Source organism: Squalius cephalus, assembly GCF_949319135.1.
Source record: "Squalius cephalus genome assembly, chromosome: 15".
Lineage (NCBI taxonomy): Eukaryota > Metazoa > Chordata > Actinopteri > Cypriniformes > Leuciscidae > Squalius > Squalius cephalus.
In genome coordinates, this window is record NC_137136.1 from 23165451 (window position 1) to 23186729 (window position 21279).

Genomic DNA, 21279 nt, shown 5'->3' on the forward strand with positions numbered 1-21279 from the left:
AAAAATATGGGTTCTTAATAAACATTTTCTTTTTAAAACCATATAGTCATTTTTAAATTGTGCTGTAAGTGCCTGGATTAAATGGGTCCACACAAAAATGAAAATTCTGTCAGCATTTGCTCACCCTCATGTTGTTCCCAACCTGGTCTTTCTTTCCTCTGCGGAACACAAAAGAAGCATGATGTAAAATCAAACAGTTTTGATTTTTGTCAATACAATTAAAGTCAATGGGAGCCGAAACTGGTTACCAACATTTTTCTTTTATGTTCCACAGAAGAAAGAAAGTCATACAAGTTTGGAACAACATGAGGGTGACTAAATGATGATAGAATTTTCATTTTTTGGATGGACTATCCCTTTAATTTCAATAGAAATACTGTCAGTCTCAAAGCAACCCATATAAAAAAGAAACGAAAAGAAAAGTTGGTTAACATGTTTCTTTTGTGTGTAAACATAGTAAAGCTGTCGAAGTGGGCCGTCCTTTAATTGCCACATCACGCCTCTTATTTGCAATTGGCTACTGGGGTATGATTTGGCTCCACACAGTGGGTGGAGTCTTTGCTCTGATTGGTTGCTCCACTCTGACTTGACTCTGGCTCGTGGGCGGAGTCTTCGCTCTGATTGGTTGCTTCACTCTGACTTGACTCTGGCTCGTGGGCGGAGTCTTCGCTCTGAGAGGATTGTGTCTCTCCTGCCTTCAGACCGGAGATACACTCAGAGGCTCTCCGTGTCTGCTGATAGGACAGACAAAGCTCCTCCCACTTTTTCCGGTTGGCATCAATTCCATCTGCCATCGGTTGAAGCTTCCTATTCAGCTTCACAAGAGCCTGTAAAATACATTATCATCAGTCTATAAAAGTTAATTAGCAGAGTTAATTCATTTGATTTATTTAACTGTTACCTCATATAATGGCTTACAAATTCCATCAATCCATTCCACCTGAAGCACAGGAAGCTCATCTTTACGATTACGATCAAAAATGGCCTGAAAACGAAATAAAAATTGAAATTTAAGCAATCGATTGACAAATCAGCCAATTTTAGAGATATCTGTTGGTGAGAGAATATACGTACAGCTGGTGTCAGCTTCAGCTCTGATCTCTCCCTGTCACCCTGTTCAAAGAATTCACTGGTCACCAGTTCAGCAACCTGGAATTAGAAACATATAGACATAACATTATTTTAATGTTAATCTATCTATCTATCTATCTATCTATCTATCTATCTATCTATCTATCTATCTATCTATCTATCTATCTATCTATCAATATCGCTGCTCAAATAAATGGATCATGTTTTAAGGATGTTTAGATATTTGTACTTATCTAATTTTTTCAAGGTCTGTCTAACCTGTTTTGAGATCTCCCATGGTCGAGTCACTGCACCCAAGTCGCAGGCAGTCATCAACATAGACCTGGTATGTTTAAATATGAAGACCATTTACAGAAGCTCCAGGTATTTCTGTTATCAATTTTAAAAGTTGTAGTCGCTCACCTGAACATGTCTCTATGTTCTTCATTACTCCAACTGAACTGTTCAGAGAGAACACACTCAAAGAACTTGGTTCTTCTTCTTTTATGTCCAATGGAAAACAAAGATCCACAAAAAAAACAAAAACATTTAAGGTTCTTTCACTGCATTCAAGTTAATTTTATTCAATGTTCCTTATGGTGAAGATCTTGTAGATCTTCATCAGGCTTTTAGGATCTGAACAAAAGCCACAAAAGGGGCTCGATATCACCTCTTCTGCCTCTTTCAAAGGGCGCCTCTCTGTGGCCTAAACATGAATTACATGCACCTGCTGGGATATTTAGAGCTGTTTGAAGCTGACCTCTTTTAATAACTATTTAAACAAAAATTCCACTTAAGTTGACACTATGACTTACTTGAAGTATAAGGTGAGATCTGTGGACAGAATGGCCTGTTTCAGTATCTGCATCATGTTGCTGTACTCCTTGGAGCATAGATTCGCAAAAATGTTGTGACCCTGTTGAAGGTTAGGCATCATTCAGAAAACAATGAGAAAAAGATGACAAAGTTGTCAGAGTTGTTATTTGCAATAGTAGGGGGAGAGTGTGTAATCTGGTAAACTGGGTCACCCGCTTACAGTGCAAATGAATAGCAATGCAAGGAAGGAGCAACATTTCATATTTCACGTCCCACATAATCATTTATGTCCTTATTTGTATTTGAGAACTTAACCCCATAAAGGCTGACTTTCACATAGGAAATAATAGTAATAAAAATCTATATAAAAAGGGACAGGTTTTTGGACAAATTATTTTAAAAAACAGGTTTTTAGTATGATATAGTGAGAATTTGAGGCACACACTCGTGGAGGAAAAAACCTGTTTGGTGAAGTTGCTGATATTTATATGGCGGAAAAGATGAAATTCTGATAGCTCTGTAAAAAAAAGTAGCTGCCTTACATTTTTAAGTACAATCAACTTAGATGTTTAAGTCATTTCAACTTAAATTACATTAAACTGACTTAAAAAATTTGTTGAATCTTGCATAACGTATTAAAGAAAGTTGAAAATTGCTTAACTTATTTTGATGAGTTAAAGCAATGTAAAAACGCATGTTGTCATAACTTATTGATCATATCATTTTTTACAGTCTAATGTAAATCAATGAGATCTTTACAACATCATAACAGACTACCTAATGTATATAAATATTAGTTGTCACATGTCTCCCAAAAATGTCTTAGTAAGATATTTAAATGCTTAGTTTCATATCAAAGCTCTGTAATTTTTGTACATTTATATTTGAGAGATGTACAAATAAATGTTCCTCAAAATCCTGATGTATCATATTTGATACTCACATTTTATCATGTTTTCCTGAAAATGATGTATAATCAAGTAAACCTTCAGTCCAGTAAATGTTGAAGTAAAGATTTTTTAGAATTATACTACAATGTCTTTTACCTGCTAAAAAAGTATAAACTGTCAATAAGAGGAAAGAAGGCATGTCGTAGATAAGTTTTGATCATGTTGATATTAATAATTTAGTGTCCTTAGAAATTTGCACATTAAATATGATACAGTAGGTTTTAGAGGGTTAAGTAAAATGTGGCACAGCTTACCCCACTCTCTTAAGGTCTAAGTGAAGTTTGAGGAAATCACATCCCTCCTTCCAAGTTCTATTACTCATACAAAACCCTGTCTTTTCCTCTGAAATACAGCCAATCACGAAACCAGGAATCACTTCACACCCCTGAGTATCATTCATAGTGTGTCTGCAAAGTTCTCTACGCTTGTTCAGTCTCTGCGATAGAAAGCAATTTTTTTCTCTCTCTTTGCTTCAGTGAAGCTGACCCAAGAGGGGAATCTCCTTAGCACAGTTAATTGGTGTTGGTTAAAAAAGCTCAATGGACGTCTACAGGAAATCGATACAGAGCTTTGTCATGATTAAACAGCTCAGAGCTAAATCAGCCACTTCATCAAACGCTGACAGCCATTTGCATTCTTTCCATCCACTGAGACATGCAAATGTGGACAGGGGTCAAATAGGTCATTTGTGCAAATCCATTACAAGAGAGGTGTGAGATGGACACAGTATTAGTCCATTGCTTTGACAATATTTGTTCTTTTTTATCCTCATAAGAATGCAATTCAGTGCTTTATCTTGCTCCTGCTCACAGTACTGTGACCTGACCAGACAGACATGCTAGCTCACGTCATTTAAACATTACTCACCTCACTCTGCAGGATCATGACGGCGTGGTTGAAATGATGATGCTCAAGTGTGGCAGATGTTCCGTACAGAAGCGCCAGTGCTGACCCAGACCTTTGGGAACACAACAGAGATACACTACAGTACAGTAACGACATTATGTTGCTGTACAAACATACAGGACACACTAAATAGAGCTCATTTCTTATTTATGAATAAGGACTGCACTACAAAAAAATATATATTTTCTTAATTACCATTGTACTGTATCTTGCTTCTTTTTTTTAAAGAAATTTATATTTTATCCAGCAAAGACATCAAATTGATCAAAAGTAACAGTATAGTCTTTTTACATTGTTACAAAAAATGATATTTCGTGTTGCAACAAATATTGAACAAACTATTCATCAAAGAATTCTGAAATTATTTTATCACGGTTTCCACAAAAATAAGCAGCACAACTTTTTTTTTACACTGACAATAATATTAAATGTTTCTTGATTGAGTGATTTTTGAAGGATCATGTGACACTGAAGACTGGAGTAATGATGCTGAAAATTCAGCTTTTTTTAAGAATGTTATGATATTTTTACTAGATATCAATAAAAATACAGAAGACATATGGGTAACACTTTATTTTCGATGGTCCACTTTAGATATTCTATTAACTGTAGTAACTTTGCAACTGCATGTGAACTAACTCTCATTAGAGTAGACTAAGTAGACTACATGCTTAATATCTGCTAATACTTTATATTGATGCTTCACCAACAAACTATAAGTAACTATGCAGCTACATGTCAATTTATTCTAACCCGATCCATAACCTAACACTCATTTTAATGAGAGTTAGTTGAGATGTAGTTGCAAAGTTACTTATAGTTCGTAGAGTGTCTAAAGTGGACCGTAGAAATAAAGTGTAATCGACATGTGAAAACAATACTAAATGCAAATAAAATGCAACTAACCACGTAAACATGCATAATTAGGATAGCAAAATAAAAAGACTTATAAACCGTTAAAAGGGAGGAGAATAAAATCCTATATATTATGAATTTAAAGGTAGTGCAGCTAATTAAAATGCACAGTATTGGGACAAATCTATCAGTTATTAGATGATAGTCATACACTGTAAAAAAATTCTAACCCTCCCAAATAAAAAATTTCAAGTGACCGATAACATCTAAATTTTTCAATTGGCCTAAGTGAAATTCTGTAAATTTCAATTGGCCCAAGTGAAAATCTGTGAATTTAATTTTATAATTTACAGAATTTCACTTGGGCCAAGTGAAAAAATTAGATGTTATCGGTCACTTGAAATTTTTTATTTGTGAGGGTTAGAAATTTTTTACAGTGTATTAGGCAGATGCCAACATTGACAGGTACACAATAAACAACTTTATTTTTACATGACAAACTATTTTGATACTGTGTTGGGTGTGATTTGATCCCAATATAAAATCTGGGATAAACCAGCTGAGAACCACTGATGCGATGTACATTGACAGACTGTTGACTCACTTTGCCTGAAAGGCGTTATTTGTACCACGATGGTCCAGGTCATGGCAGAAACACCCAACCATCAGTGCGAGAGTCTCGGTGTCTGTCAGCACCTCCTGTAACCCAGCGGTCTGAAATCCACAACAGAGTCAACCCAGTCACACAAATCCTCAAATTCAGTGATTAAATTAAGACTTGAAAGATCATTATTAATTTAATCTATGTGTATTTACTACCTTTACCTCAGACAATTATTAGAGGAATAGTTCACCCCCAAAAAGAAGCCCTGTTATCATTTACTGACACCCATGTTGTTACAAACTCATATCACTTTCTTTTTTTCTGTTACTGAAGGTGTTTATCTCTTCCCTACAATGAAAATGGATGGAGGACCAGGGGCTATCAAGCCCCAAAAGACAAAAAAAGCACCTTAAAACCATTAAAAAAGTAGTTTACAATACAATATTACAAATTACAATAACTTTGAGAATTCAAGTCGTTATGAGTCATGAAAGTGTATTCTCTTTAAGCGCACTTAAATTGACTTATTATCTACAAGTAAAGTTTTTTTTAAAAATACATATACTTTTAAGATTTGAAGTGCTTGGTGACTTACGGTGATCATAACAAACATGCACTGCGAGACGTTGAAGGCATGCCTCCAGTTGTGGTAGGCTACGGTGCGGTAGTTCTTCCTCACGGTGAGCAGCCAGCGGCACAGCACCTGAGCAGGAAAAGAAAGGACCGCTGTACTATTCACACACCGTACAGAAGCTGCAGACCTCCCGGTGTTCCAGGAACCAGCCTGCAGCACAGTATCTCACCGATCTATAACCCAGCGATCCACCCTCAACACTGCATACATATGTAAGCAGCATTTCACTCTTCCAGTCAGTAGGGTTGGCGTTTCGCCCCCTCTCTCAAAGTGATTGCCTCACCTCATAATCAATTTTGAATTTCTGCACGACACCAAGCTCCAAAAACATCCGCAGGGAGGCAGTGATCATGGCGTCGTTGTCCAGAGAAAAGTCATTAAAGTGGAACTCATCGATCCCGAGCTCACTGCTTAGGGGAATCTTAGCAGCCTGAGAGAGGAGAGGGGACAATCTCAGCGACTCCGGTAGCAAGGCAATTAAACACCAGAGCAGAACCTGGTCCACTGAGGGCTCAAACAGAAAGAGCACTGCCATTTCAATTATTAATACTTTAGCTCTCTCAAGTCTAGGACCCACCAACTATAAATTTCTTGGAAACGCATAGGGCTGAGATGTTTTTTTAATCATCTATCTCTCTAATGTACGAGTTTAATTTGAAGTTTTCATCGTGTCTCTCTCTGGAGAAAAGTTTTAAACGTTCTATGTTCTACTGATCTGTGAATCTTGTACCGGCCCTTTAAGGGTGTCCAACGCCACAGAATCTTATCATGCTGTAGAGATACTGCATAGGTCAAACAATACAGTAAGTTTGATATTTTTGATATTCAATTCATAACAGGCATTACAGTGTATTGCCAAAGCAATTTCTAAAGTTTACAATGAATCTAAAACAGATATTGAATAAACTAATCATAAAAAAGTTAATCATTTTAGAATTCAATATTCTACCATTTAAAAGCTTGGGGTCGGTATTTATTTATTTATTTATTTATTTATTTATGTGAAATAGAAATCTTTTGTAACATTATAAATGTTTTACTGTCACTTTTGATAAGTTTGCATCCACAAGAACATCTTAAACTTTGTTTTAGATATCAATAATGAATTTAAAACATTGGTATATTTTCAGTGCATCTAGTTAGTATGGACTTTATTACCATATTTTATCTCTAGTTTGATGAAACTTACTTTCAGTCGATCAACCTCTGCCTTAGAGCATGTAGCATGATAAGACAGCATCTGGGAAAAGACAGAAACAACAATACAATATGCATACAAAGTCCTTTTTTAATACCGACACAGATTGTAACCACATCATCTGTTCTTATGAGATTTATATGCAGGCAAAATTGCAGCTGTTATGTTTAGCTTAAAACAGAAGAAGAAAATACAAATAAGATATTACAGTTACACTTTATTTTAAGGTGATGTAGTTACATTTTACTTACTCAAATAAGTACTGAGTAATATTAATTAACTACATGTACTTATTATATTGTTACGGTTAGGGTTTGGTAGTTTAGGGTTAGTTGTAATTATGCATAATTTACCGTTATTAATAAATACATAGTAACGTAACCTTAAAATAAAGTGTTACCGATATTACTCACATCTAGAGCCACAGACTGCTTGGCCCAAGTCTTCTTCACCTGGTTATACATCATTGTGTTGTTAATACCCAAGCCACAGAAAATAACAAATGCCTGTGAGGATCAACGGACATGAAAATTACTCATGCGTGTGATTTATGTAAACATCAGTAGTGGAAGTATGGCTCTTTATAAAATATTGATTGCTCATTTTATTCCAATATCAAAAATTTGAATAAAGTCCCACCTCAAATAACCTTTGATCTGCATCATTAAATGTCTTCCTGTCCAAGCGATTCAGAATCTGGGCAACGCCTAATGGAAGTAAGAAGTTATTTTAGTTGTTGTATTTGTGGGTTTGTGTATAAACAATGAAGCATTTGTGTAGGGAAACTCACCAATAATCTGATGTGTCCGATTCCAAATGGGAACGCACAAAACTGATCTGATATGAAAACCAGAAGCCTGGTCCGCCTGAGAAGGAAACGCATTGCTTGCACGATACAACTGACACACCATGTGAAATCATGCAATCAAAACGAGTCTGAGAGTGTGTGTTCTGCTCACCTCAGCATCAAAGCGGGGATCCTGACAGACGTCACTAATGTTAACGGGCAGTCCTGTTGATGCTACCAACTCAGCAATGCTGTTATTGATTAGCCAGTCCGAACAAGACACCTTCTCCATGCTGACTTTGTCAAATGCACACACATACACACAAACACACATACTAAGCATGGTATACATTAAAGTCACAATGAAATCAAAATGGACAATTCTTATTTTTTTGTGCAGAATGTTACAGTGTTTATTATAAAAGATTAATGTGCAGACATAAACTTTAATCAAAAATGTTAACCTTCATTCCCCCTCGAAACGGCATCTGCTCTCTTGACATATATCTAGACGGATGTTGGGACTTTTGCTGTGCTATTCACGTGCTATCGGATATTTCCTACTTCCCACTTCTGAAGTTGTTGATTGTGAACTCGTCGCATTCAAGTGCTTTGTTGTCGGAAAGATGGAGAACACCAGGTTTATTCTTGCTTATTTATTGGGTATGCTGACAATCCTGGAATTTTGGTCAAATACAGGCTATTTTCGCTATGTACAAAACATACAATATGCTTCAAACTATTATTTTAGGGCACGCCCAACTCGGGAACATGGGTATCAAAATTATTCCCGAGCTTCCCACTGGTAAATATGACTTGAGAGGGCATTCATGATAGGGCATTTACGATAATTCCGATTAATATCCTCCACAAATGACTACAGACTTTCAAATATGCCTCCATTTAGTTAGCAACACCCAATTTCCTATGATCCAATCAATTCCCAAGGACGAAATCAAGACCCACCCTACATATTTTTCTCCTTCCAGAAGACATTTCACTCTGATATACATCACAATAGGGAAGAAAAGACTTTCGCAACTTCCGTTTCATGCCGAATTTACTTGACATACACATTACTGTAAACACACATGTAATAGTATGTTATATTATTTATAGTCCTGTTATTCTCACCTGATGTCATGATCAACGCTGCACAGCGGAGACATAAGCTCAAATGTCTGGGAGAACTTTACCACCTGAGAACACAGTAAAAAACAAAACAATGTTAGGGTGATTTCCAGGACATTGCTAAGGTGTTCTGAGCGGTTGCTAGATGTTTTCTTGAAGTCTAAAGTCTGATATATTGTGATATTCTGGTACATATATATGGCTCTGTTTTATTGTTCTTCAAGCATTGTAAATCTAATTGCATAGAAATGCATTATTTGAGGTAGAATTGTGATCGATGCTGAATACACTGTTTGAAAAGGCACAAATAATAACTTTAAAATGAATGACCAAATAATCTAAAACTGATTATCCAACTGATTAGATTATCAGTGAGCAAGTTTTTGTTTATCCAACAAGCAAAATGATACAGTGATATTTTAATGAACATATCTAAAATTAAGAAATGGTTCAGTTTTGGAAATTAAATTAAAGAGATTTTGTTTCTAAAACAAAACGGACAGTCACTTTAATGTTCCATTCAATATGCAGGCACTGAGCATCATCTTTTCAACCCTATTCTCTTTAATTCTACGTTAACTCTGGACTATCAAGTGCTGAAGCACAGTGTCCTCTACTGGCTGAACAATATATGCAGTCAGTGACAAATAATCATGGAATATAAGTCCTCTGCAAAGAAAAAGCACAGACTGTTGTTCCTTTAAGAAGTCAAGCTATAGAGTTAGCATTGTTAGCAACCGTCTTTTTCAAGACAAGTAAAAACTTTAAAAAACACAAGAGGGAATTACTGATGTATTATATGTCATAGAATAAATTGTGAAAATATCTTGAGCTTGTATTAACCAGAGACCTTATTTTAAGGCATTTAACCCAACACCAATTCAAAAACCCATTGACTTTGGAACAATGAAACCGAAAGTGCTAAATGCTAACTCGTTTCCAGGTTTTAAAAAAAACAGCTATATTTTAAACAAATGTAATAAAAATAGAATTAATAATTTAATGAATTATACAAATCACATTTGCTAAATTGAAACGGAATGGAATTGAGTTACATTCAAATTAGCTTTTCATTTTGTCGCACTCCCACTTTAAGCTCCGCCCACAGCCTCATCCACATATACATTTTGACTGCATAATACATATAATAGCTTGGCTACACACTCCTACTTGAGGTATCATTCATGTCCATAGCCTACATTTCAATGCTTATGTGAAAAAAAACCTAAGAATGAGCAATACTGATGTTCTCTTTAGCAAGAAAGGTGGAATGTATAAAGAAAAAGATGTAATAAAGATAGCATGACAGAAAAGAGAAAAGGAGGACTGAAGGTGATCTCACAGGAGAGTGGATGTCCTCTAGCAGAAGCACAGAGCAGCGCTCACACTGCAGTAATGTCAGCGCACGCTGCATGATCTTTCTCACAATCTTCTCCAGGTCCGTCTGCTCCTCAAACAGATCATTCACCACCTCCAGCAGAGCCTTGAGAAACAACAGCAGCAGCTCCAAATGTATTCAGAAAACACAGGCCTTCAAGCTTTACACAGGATTATTAAATATTTTAAACCTTGCGACCTGAGGATTGTATGCAATCTAACAAGCTACACTGTCCGAGAGGTCTAGAAATCTGGAGGCAGGGTTTTAATCATTCTGAAGAGTTTTATTCAGCAACAATTCTGCAGATCTTGACATACCCTGCTCCTCTCATACTCCTTGCGGGATTCGGAGAAGAGTTTGGCGTTGGAGATCGATATTCCGCAGAATGGTAGATACATTTGCAGGACCTGTAGAGAGAAGTTTGATGCTTTCAAAGCTTCAGTCAGATTGATGGGTGACGGTGAGATATTGAGAGGGGAAAAAAGAACTGGAGGCATCACATCAGTTCTCCTTTGTATTTCTAGGGCATTTATAACAGCACAGCATGCTTTCTGCTTTCAGTGCTGCTTGGCATAAATAATTCTAAAGAGAATTTCTGTGCTATTAATTACTATCTATAGAGAGATGTTTGAAGCAGCGATGAAAGTAAGGGAATGAGATGAATGGGTACAGACTGATTTGTGCCAAGAGACTGCAGTACTGGATCTATATTTTGTATTGATTCTGAGGTATGCCATTTACATGTGCTGATTTAGTCAATGACAATAATGACCTCTGTTCACGGCTTAAATTGTTAGTTCACCCAAAAAAAAAATCAATTACTCACCTTCATGTTGTTCCAAACACATAAGACTTTCGTTCATCTTCGAAACACAAATTAAATGAAATCTGAGAGATTTCTTTCCCTCTATTGACAGTCAGCTACTAGTTTTCCGCTTCAAAAAGTTCATAAAGAGATCCTAAAATTAATCAATTAATCAATTAAACAAAACTCATTGGTTCTTGCAGAAGCTCAAATGTGGTGCGTAACACGAAAATGAACCTCATTGGTTCGTGAGGAAGCTCAAATGTGCTGCGTAACTCGAGAATGAACCTCATTGGTTCGTGAGGAAGCTTAAATGTGGTGCGTAACACGAGAATGAACCTCATTGGTTCGTGAGGAAGCTCAAACGTGCTGCGTAACACGAGAATGAACCTCATTGGTTCGTGAGGAAGCTCAAACGTGCTGCGTAACACGAGAATGAACCTCATTGGTTCGCGAGGAAGCTCAAACGTGCTGCATAACTCGAGAATGAACCTCATTGGTTCGCGAGGAAGCTCAAACGTGCTGCGTAACTTGAGAATGAACCTCATTGGTTCGCGAGGAAGCTCAAATGTGCTGCGTAACACAAGAATGAACCTCATTGGTTCGTGAGGAAGCTCAAACTTGCTGCGTAGCTCGAGAATGAACCTCATTGGTTCGCGAGGAAGCTCAAATGTGCTGCATAACTCGAGAATGAACCTCATTGGTTCGTGAGGAAGCTCAAACTTGCTGCGTAGCTCGAGAATGAACCTCATTGGTTCGTGAGGAAGCTCAAACTTGCTGCGTAACACAAGAATGAACCTCATTGGTTCGCGAGGAAGCTCAAATGTGCTGCGTAACACAAGAATGAACCTCATTGGTTCGCGAGGAAGCTCAAATGTGCTGCGTAACACAAGAATGAACCTCATTGGTTCGCGAGGAAGCTCAAACGTGCTGCATAACTCGAGAATGAACCTCATTGGTTCGTGAGGAAGCTCAAACTTGCTGCGTAGCTCGAGAATGAACCTCATTGGTTCGTGAGGAAGCTCAAACTTGCTGCGTAACACAAGAATGAACCTCATTGGTTCGTGAGGAAGCTCAAACGTGCTGCATAACTCGAGAATGAACCTCATTGGTTCGTGAGGAAGCTCAAACTTGCTGCGTAGCTCGAGAATGAACCTCATTGGTTCGCGAGGAAGCTCAAATGTGCTGCGTAACACAAGAATGAACCTCATTGGTTCGTGAGGAAGCTCAAACTTGCTGCGTAACACAAGAAAGAACCTCATTGGTTCGTGAGGAAGCTCAAACTTGCTGCGTAACAAGAAAGAACCTCATTGGTTCGTGAGGAAGCTCAAACGTGCTGCGTAACACGAGAATGAACCTCATTGGTTCGTGAGGAAGCTCAAACGTGCTGCGTAACACGAGAATGAACCTCATTGGTTCGCGAGGAAGCTCAAATGTGCTGCGTAACACGAGAATGAACCTCATTGGTTCGTGAGGAAGCTCAAACGTGCTGCGTAACACAAGAATGAACCTCATTGGTTCGTGAGGAAGCTCAAATGTGCTGCGTAACTCGAGAATGAACCTCATTGGTTCGTGAGGAAGCTCAAACGTGATGCGTAACTCGAGAATGAACCTCATTGGTTCGTGAGGAAGCTCAAACGTGATGCGTAACTCGAGAATGAACCTCATTGGTTCGTGAGGAAGCTCAAACTTGCTGCGTAACAAGAAAGAACCTCATTGGTTCGTGAGGAAGCTCAAACGTGCTGCGTAACACGAGAATGAACCTCATTGGTTCGTGAGGAAGCTCAAACGTGCTGCGTAACATGGGGTGTGTGTGGCGCAGTGGATAAGACACATGCCTTTGGTGTGAGAGACCTGGGTTCGAATCCACTGTGAGACACCAATGTGTCCCTGAGCAAGACACTTAACCCCTAGTTGCTCCTGAGGCGTGCGACCTCTGACACATATAGCAATTGTAAGTCGCTTTGGATAAAAGCGTCAGCTAAATGAATAAATGTAAATGTAATGTAAATGTAACACGAGAATGAACCTCATTGGTTCGTGAGGAAGCTCAAATGTGCTGCGTAACACGAGAATGAACCTCATTGGTTCGTGAGGAAGCTCAAACTTGCTGCGTAGCAAGAAAGAACCTCATTGGTTCGTGAGGAAGCTCAAACGTGCTGCGTAACATAAGAATGAACCTCATTGGTTCGTGAGGAAGCTCAAACGTGATGCGTAACTCGAGAATGAACCTCATTGGTTCGTGAGGAAGCTCAAACTTGCTGCGTAACAAGAAAGAACCTCATTGGTTCGTGAGGAAGCTCAAACGTGCTGCGTAACACGAGAATGAACCTCATTGGTTCGTGAGGAAGCTCAAACGTGCTGCGTAACACGAGAATGAACCTCATTGGTTCGTGAGGAAGCTCAAATGTGCTGCGTAACACGAGAATGAACCTCATTGGTTCGTGAGGAAGCTCAAACTTGCTGCGTAGCAAGAAAGAACCTCATTGGTTCGTGAGGAAGCTCAAACGTGCTGCGTAACATAAGAATGAACCTCATTGGTTCGTGAGGAAGCTCAAACTTGCTGCGTAGCAAGAAAGAACCTCATTGGTTCGTGAGGAAGCTCAAATGTGCTGCGTAACATAAGAATGAACCTCATTGGTTCCCGCAGAAGCTCAAACGTGCTGCGTAACACGAGAATGAACCTCATTGGTTCGTGAGGAAGCTCAAACGTGCTGTGTAACTCGAGAATGAACCTCATTGGTTCGTGAGGAAGCTCAAACGTGCTGCGTAACACAAGAATGAAACTCATTGGTTCGTGAGGAAGCTCAAACGTGCTGCATAACTCGAGAATGAACCTCAATGGTTCTCTCGCTACAAGCGAACATGCTTGAGCTTCTTTTTATCATAACAGATGTGGGTGTTGATGAATGTTTATATGTGAATAAAAGCCTAAATTCAATCTGTTCATCATATAAAGCGATTGTGTCTCTTCAGAAAATGTGGACTAAACCACTCACTTTATATGGATTAGTTTTATGATCTCTTTATGAACTTTTTAATCAGTGTCAGTTGGGGTAGCTGTCAATGGAGGGACAGAAAGCTCTCAGATTTCATTAAAAAGATCTTCATTTGTCTTCAAAGATGAATGAAAGTCTTAAGGGTTTACTGGAACAACATGAGGGTTAGTAATTAATGACAGAATAAAACATTTTGGGTGAACTATCCCTTTAATTTGAGTGTGAGCAATTTTATGAAATTCGGAGAGCAACAGAGTATCGGATCTAAGCTTTGATTTAAGCAGTCACTTAGTACAATGACCACAGGGTGTCTAAGGTTATGAATATAAAGAATAAATCTTCTCATATAAATAACTAATTTTCCAAGTCTACAACTACTCCAGCATGGCAGGATATTCGTTAATTGTTAATTCATAGATCTCTTTTGATTTAGCACAGCAATTATCTTCACACTCTAGAGTTTCATTACCAGCAAAAGTTTGGGCACTATAGTAATAGGTATCTGGAGAATGAAATAGACTATAAATCCAGTAGTTGGAACAGATCTTTAGAGTTTAATATCAGCATGAAGCCAAGTGAAACGGAGAATAGAGCTTACCTTCTCATCGTCCTCAGTGAATGGAGTTCCGCTGGGGTTCTTGTTGATGGCCTGCACTACACCAATGACTTCACCGTCACTGTTGCGGATGGCCATGCACAGAATGGACTGAGTCTTATAGCCCGTCAGCTTGTCAATTTCATCACTGAACCGGTGGTCCTACACAATACACAAGAGGCACAGCATTCTTATAAAAAAGGGTTCAATGGGTTCTATATAGAACCATAGGGTTCTTGATTCAATTTTAAAGAACACTTTAAGCCAAAAAGGTTCTAAGGAAAAATATCTCAAATTATTGCATAATACTTTCTTTTTAAATGGTTATTACATTTTTTTCTAGTGATAAAGTATGTTAACAAGCTGCTTAATTCATAAAATTTTATCAAAAATAAAAGTTAATTAAAACAAAATTAATTAATTAAAACAATTCATAAAATGATCCCATGATGGAAACCCCTTAAAGTTTATATCCACCATTTTTTCATGCAAGAGCGGGGGCAGGCGTGTGGCCATTAGGAAATTGAATGTGTCTGGCTTCCAGTTATTTTTGCTATTGCAAACTGGTATTTCTTACCATATTATTTTAATGTAATGTACATAAATGTTTTTTAATGTAATGACATCGCCAACTACTGGCCTGGCAGCAGAATACACCAATTTTTTTTTCATGGATCTGTGTAAACGGGATCGTTTTGACAATGTTGTCGACTGTACGTGAAAAACGCAAAGGGAAAACTTTATTATGTCATTTTTAATGACTACTTTTGCTAAATTGCAAAAAAGAAAAGTTTTTTTTTTTCCTTTCATTTCCAAATACACTTATATACTCTACGTAATTTAAATCTAGCCCAAGATGATTTGGAAAAAGAGGCTAATTGTTCCATCTTCACTCTTGACTTTATAGCAATGAGGAAGAGGAAAAACATGTGTTGTCTTTCAGATCAATCTTCTAGCATATTAAGTAGTTTGCTTTTTGTGAACAAACTGCTTTTATTTCCACCAAAGTAAAAAGTAAAAAGTATGCGATTCCATTGGACTGCTATGGGATAGTGGCACACTCATTGCACTGCATTAATGGATCTCCTCTGACCTATACCGGGGAAGGCTTGCCTGTGGCCATGATATAATGATGTATACGCACAACTGGTAGCTTGTATTTGAAGATGGAGAAACAGTCATCTCTGTAACTGCGATTTCTTCACATGAAGTATTGAGGTTCTTGAATCTTTTGTCATAATCAAAATAATCAGACAGCGATTCCAAGCCTTGGCTGCAGAAACTGTAGAAATCACAAATCTTTGAAGGCACTCTTCACATAACCCAAGTCTACTCTATCCTCTATATTAACATTTTATATTTTTGCTGTAGCTGTTGGGTAAACAAGAGAATACAAAACTACACAGACATACATCCAGGCAAGGGTTAACTACATGGAGATTTTACCTGAAAGGCTGTTACAATACGTGTCTTTTAAATGTTGGCCAAAACGATGATTTTATATTTATGTGTCACCTCTTACACTAGCTTAAGGCCTAGGCTGTTTAATGGCAGTTCAATAATGTGTATTGATTGAACGGTGGAAATGTCCAATAGTTTTTTTGTAGCCAAGACCTAATACATACACACACACACACACACACACACATATATATATATATATATTTATCTTGGATGTTCTTGGCCGAAAACCAAAAATTATTGATTTCTTATTTTAAATTATCTTATTTTTGTATTAATGTATTAATATTAGATTTTTTAATGAAATTCAATCATTTTAAAGGTCCCGTTTTTCGTGTGTTTTTGAAGCTTTGATTGTGTTTACAGTGTGCAATATAACATGTGTTCATGTTTCGCGTGTAAAAAAACACAGTATTTTTCACACAATTTACTTATCTGTATAATGCTGTTTTCACTGTCCTAAGAACGGGCTGATGACTTCCTTGTTCTATGAAGTCCCTCCTTCAGAAATACGTAACGAGTTCTGATTGTGCCAGCGGTTCCTGTGTAGCTTAGCGCACGTTGCCCGGAAAGGTCACGCCTCTTGCCATAACGTGGAGATGCATGCGCATGCGCATAAATTGTAACCATTGATCTCTAAGTACAGCGTCTCTGGGAAGGCCAAACAAAGGTGATTGGACTCCGGGATGAAAATAGCAGTGTCTCGACGACATGGCGACAAACACACTCTACAAACGCAACTCTTCCTCTTCTCCGTGGGAGCGCAACAAGACCACACCCCCTTTTTTGTGTATTCCTGTGGGCGGAGGTTAGTCAAAAAACTGTTCTAGTGACGTCATTAAAAAAGGAAGTAGAGGGATGTAGTCCAAACTGGCCGTTCACTGTAGGCGACTTCTGTTAAATAAAATATCTCGCTTGGCATTGAACTTTGAGCTTTATAATTTTACAGATATTATTTATACTCAAACAACAACATTACACACATGAAACATGGGATCACGAAGAATGGGACCTTTAATGATACTGAATTTAAAAAAATACAAACCAATGTATACAGGTATTAATAATATGTATTAATATATAATATATTTTTTGGTTAAGATCAAATTATGCATGCTTCAGCACCAAGGAGAGCAGTCCCCTGAAAGAGCTTACACGGGTGGAGCGCGTCTTTTTAAAGATGTCACTCTACCTGTGTGTTTCTGGATGCAGTCGTTACCTGGGAACGCGGGATGGTCACGAGCTCTGCATTACGTGTCTGGGCATTGAACACGCTGAAGCAGCGTTCGTGGATGAGTCATGTACCCATTGTGTCCCACGCTCCGCAGCCAGTAGAGCCACCGACGGAAAGCACTGGACCATCCACGAGGTGTGTACAAGCCGTATCCTTCGGCTCTCCCCACGAAGAACAGATGTTGATCGCTGCATTGGAGGGTGGGTCAGACTTCTCCGCGGATGTCGATTCAGCACCGACTGCCAACAGGATCGGGCTTGTGTGGAACCATCACCGTGTCCCGAGCCCTCGAGGCTGGACGATTGGTTTCTCGGGGTGGCACGCGCTGGTTCTCAGCAACCCACCCCAGTTCCTTTCTTCCCGGAGGTGCATGAGGAGCTCACTGGGTCATGGACAGCACCTTTCACTGCCAGAAACCGTCCCGGTGGCTCCTCCTCCCTCACCACCCTTGATGGCGGGGCGGCTAAGTGTTACATGCGCATCCCACCAGTGGAGTGGGCCGTTGCTATGCAACTGTGCCCTAACACCACTTGCCGCGGAGAGCCGTGTCTCCCTTCCAGGGCCTGTAGCACTTGTCGGACTTAACCGGCAAGGCCTGTGTGGAAGCCGCCACTGTCATACACGCCATGACGTTGTTGCAGGTCCATCAAGCCAAAGCACTGAAGGACCTGCATGAGGGTGGTCATGATCCCCAAGTTCTCCAAGAACGTTGTCCCGGGCCGTAGCAGCAACCTCCACCTAAGCGGCGCCGAGGAGCCAGTCGCAGGCAGGCCGCCCCACCCGTCCCAGCCCCCACCAAGAGGGGTGGCAAAGCCAAGGGTAACCATCCCTAGGACGGGCGACCCAGAGATGGATGGGACTGCTCTTTAGGAGATGGTGACTGCACCGCTCCCTCCCCCGGAAGAGGGCCGGGTGGAAAAACTTTTGTTCCCTTTTATTCGTGTTCCGCCACTGGCCTTAAAACCAGCAGTATCCAAATTCTCAATAAAAGAGCAGTTTCTTCCATCTCTGGGTCCGAAGAGGGCCCGGAGAGCAGTGGGGGGAGATGCACCGGACGCTCCAGGCCTTTATTCGTTGAATCCTTGAGAACCGGTTCTAGGCTGGGTCCCATATGTGTGGCCCTGCGGGGATCCCATATGTTCCTAAACGGAAGCCTGTGTCTTTCCCTTGGGCTAAGTCACCCATTATTTCATATGCAGTACAACCTTCGGGTTAGTCCATATGTATATCTCCACATAACTCCTTCGGGGAAGAATGTGGGTTCCACAGCATTCTCCTTCCTAACAGAAAGGGCACGCTTTCCCAGTGTTATACAGTCTCACTGTATGGGTTATCACGGAACAACAGTGACAGATATACTCTGTGCAAGCCCTCTCCTATAGTCCTTCCAGGCAAGAAGGAGCAAGAGGCTTGCACAGGGCGCTGGATGGGGTCAGCAGCTGTGGCCCTTTGGTAGGGATTCCTATTCGTCGGTCTCAACGTGGCGTCGACTGACCGACTGAAGAGGAACGTCTCAGTTATGTGTGGTAACCCTTGTTCCCTGAAGGAGGGAACGGAGACGCCACGTCCCGTCGCCACATCTGCTGCGGTCTGCTGGGGCAGCCAGCTTATTCGGCTCGGCTCCTCAGCAAAAAACTGAAGTGCAATCGGACCTGCTGCTCATTATATACCCACGCTGTGTGGCAGAGCAGCTGTTGCAAATGCTAATGTGCATTGGCTCGTTTAGTTTCACTCGAGTAGATTGGCCTCTCTAGCGAGATTCCTATTCGTCGGTCTTGATGTAGCGTCTCCGTTCCCTCCTTCAGGGAACAAGGGTTACCACATGTAACCGAGACGTTTTGTTGTTTGATTATCATTAATGACAGGCAGCAGGTATTTATAGGTTGCTGTCACTTTAAGACCTCATGTACGGATCCAATATAATGATACACATCTGATTTCTTTCTCAACTCTTTACGTTCACTTATGTCATAACCAACTGTTTTTTTACGAGAATATTTGCAGAGACTGGTATTTTTACATATAATAGACTGGTATAAAACATTTGTGTGTATGTGTCCGTTAAAGTGCACTGAGATGCAAATGAGGAATCAATGATGCTTGCCAAACTAATCTGTGTGTGCAGACTGTGCTGTGCCTGTGTGCACAGATAACAGTGCTTAAGTACCAAAACCTAGCAATTAATCCGCAAAACACATCCGCGCCGAACCGTGGGGCCTGGCCCGTCCGGATCACGGATCAACTATGATCCGTTTAACCCCTAGCATAGAGCGGAATATTGCAAGTAGGTATTACTGCAGACCGGAGATCTCCAAAATAGGGCACGTGAACTCCAAAAGTGGGCAGAACCTTCAAAAGGGGGCGGGTCTCCAAGTGCAAAGACTTGATCTATTGGCTCTGGCTTCATCCTATTGTCATTGACTTATATATATATATATATATATATATATATATATATATATATATATATATATATGTATGCATGTATGTATGTATATATATATATATATATATATATATATATATATATATATTCACTTTATAAAATTCCCTTAAACAACTAGCCCCGGTCTACCCTAGGCTACAACTGTCATTTTTCATGTAGGCTTACAGTGTATTTAAAATACATTTTAAAAGTTTGTTACATTATGAAATGTAATGTATTTTTCCAGGCGCAATTTGTCTTGCGCAACACAAATTGTAAACTGCACTTGCACAATTAGCTAAACGTCAGCTATCTGAATGACTTAAAAAAAAATGCGGTTTTTGTTTTGTATTTCTTGATGTGTACGTTTATAATCAAGTAAATAAAATCTGACCGCAGTCACTGGAGTTAACTGTTGTTATGGTTACCTCTGGCTAAGGCGACTTCTATTAGTTTGTGTCTGTTTGACGACAGTCAAAAAATACGCTCCGTGACTAACTCTCCCGTAACCTTCAACCTTTTATTGTCGAAATTGTCTGTATTATTAGTTGCAATTCTACCTCGTATGCGTTCGGGATGTTGACGGTTTCTCCGTGTTCTGCAACATAACCTATGATGCCTTTTCCCCACGGAACCTGCACCTCATTTGAGTCCAGGGTGCTCGAAGAGGGTCGCACCGTGGTACCCGAGTGCACATCAAAAAACTTGGACACGAGTGTCCTCTTATGAGACGGTCCCTCCACTAGAAAAAGCGAACACCTGTCTGCGTTTACCATGATGCACACATTGATAAGAATCTTGTAACTGAGGTTCGTCATGTCAAGTTCGTTAGAAATGTCCTTAACCAGCTCGAGGAAGAACTCCCTCTCGTTGGACTCTTTGAGTCTGTATTTGTAGTCAATGGCGCTGGAGGCATATTGAGGCACGTTGACTCGGGACTCGAGGAGCGCGCTCAAGATGTGCGCGGTGGTCGGCGGTAACGAGCTGGCTTTCCGCAAGAGCGCGCGCCGTCGCATACTTGACTGGGACTCGTTGGCCGTGAGACTGACGTGCTCGTCGTAGGTCCGGTGTGCCGTCATCGCTTTGGACCGGGCGAAGTTCCTGCGGAGCTCCATGTGGGACGATCTGCGCTTCAGTCCGTCAGGGTTCGTGGGCCAGAATGGGTCCCTCGCGACCCCGCGTTTCTCCTCCACCGGAGACGTTTTGGACGGCTGATGCTCTTTGATCCACCTGCTCAGGGTGTCACATTTTCCCTTTCTGACGAGATATTCCTCAAAAAGCTCTGGGTGGCAATCCAAAAATGCCTCCACGTCGGAAAAATCAAAAGTTGTCATGTCGATAGCCAAAAATGCCACAGCCAAAGTGATCTGAAATCGTCCAGTAACGCTCAGCTCACTGTGTACTGCCGCACACACTTCACACATCCATCT

At 39.9% G+C, this 21279-nt stretch overlaps 2 protein-coding genes across 3 annotated transcripts in view; one reads left to right on the top strand and one right to left on the bottom strand.

Annotated features, from left to right (window-relative positions):
- spmip4 (sperm microtubule inner protein 4) overlaps positions 1 to 21279 on the top strand; it is a 69089-nt gene that overhangs the window by 38272 nt on the left and 9538 nt on the right. The window lies entirely within an intron of this gene.
- On the bottom strand, positions 16 to 21273 carry pde11al (phosphodiesterase 11a, like; the record flags this gene model as incomplete). 2 transcript variants are annotated; one of them, XM_079894914.1, is made up of 20 exons in its annotated part: positions 16 to 827; positions 902 to 985; positions 1075 to 1149; positions 1351 to 1414; positions 1495 to 1572; positions 1887 to 1987; positions 3705 to 3795; positions 5203 to 5312; positions 5798 to 5905; positions 6120 to 6266; positions 7026 to 7076; positions 7448 to 7540; positions 7674 to 7741; positions 7825 to 7900; positions 7994 to 8114; positions 8956 to 9020; positions 10295 to 10435; positions 10648 to 10737; positions 14733 to 14891; positions 20410 to 21273. In XM_079894914.1, the coding sequence occupies 20 exons, from the start codon at positions 21271 to 21273 to the stop codon at positions 504 to 506; spliced, it is 2910 nt and encodes a 969-aa protein (XP_079751040.1). In that variant the 3' UTR covers positions 16 to 503. The 2 variants fall into 2 exon arrangements, with proteins under 2 accessions (XP_079751040.1, XP_079751041.1); XM_079894915.1 differs by lacking the exon at positions 20410 to 21273 and adding an exon at positions 16622 to 16728.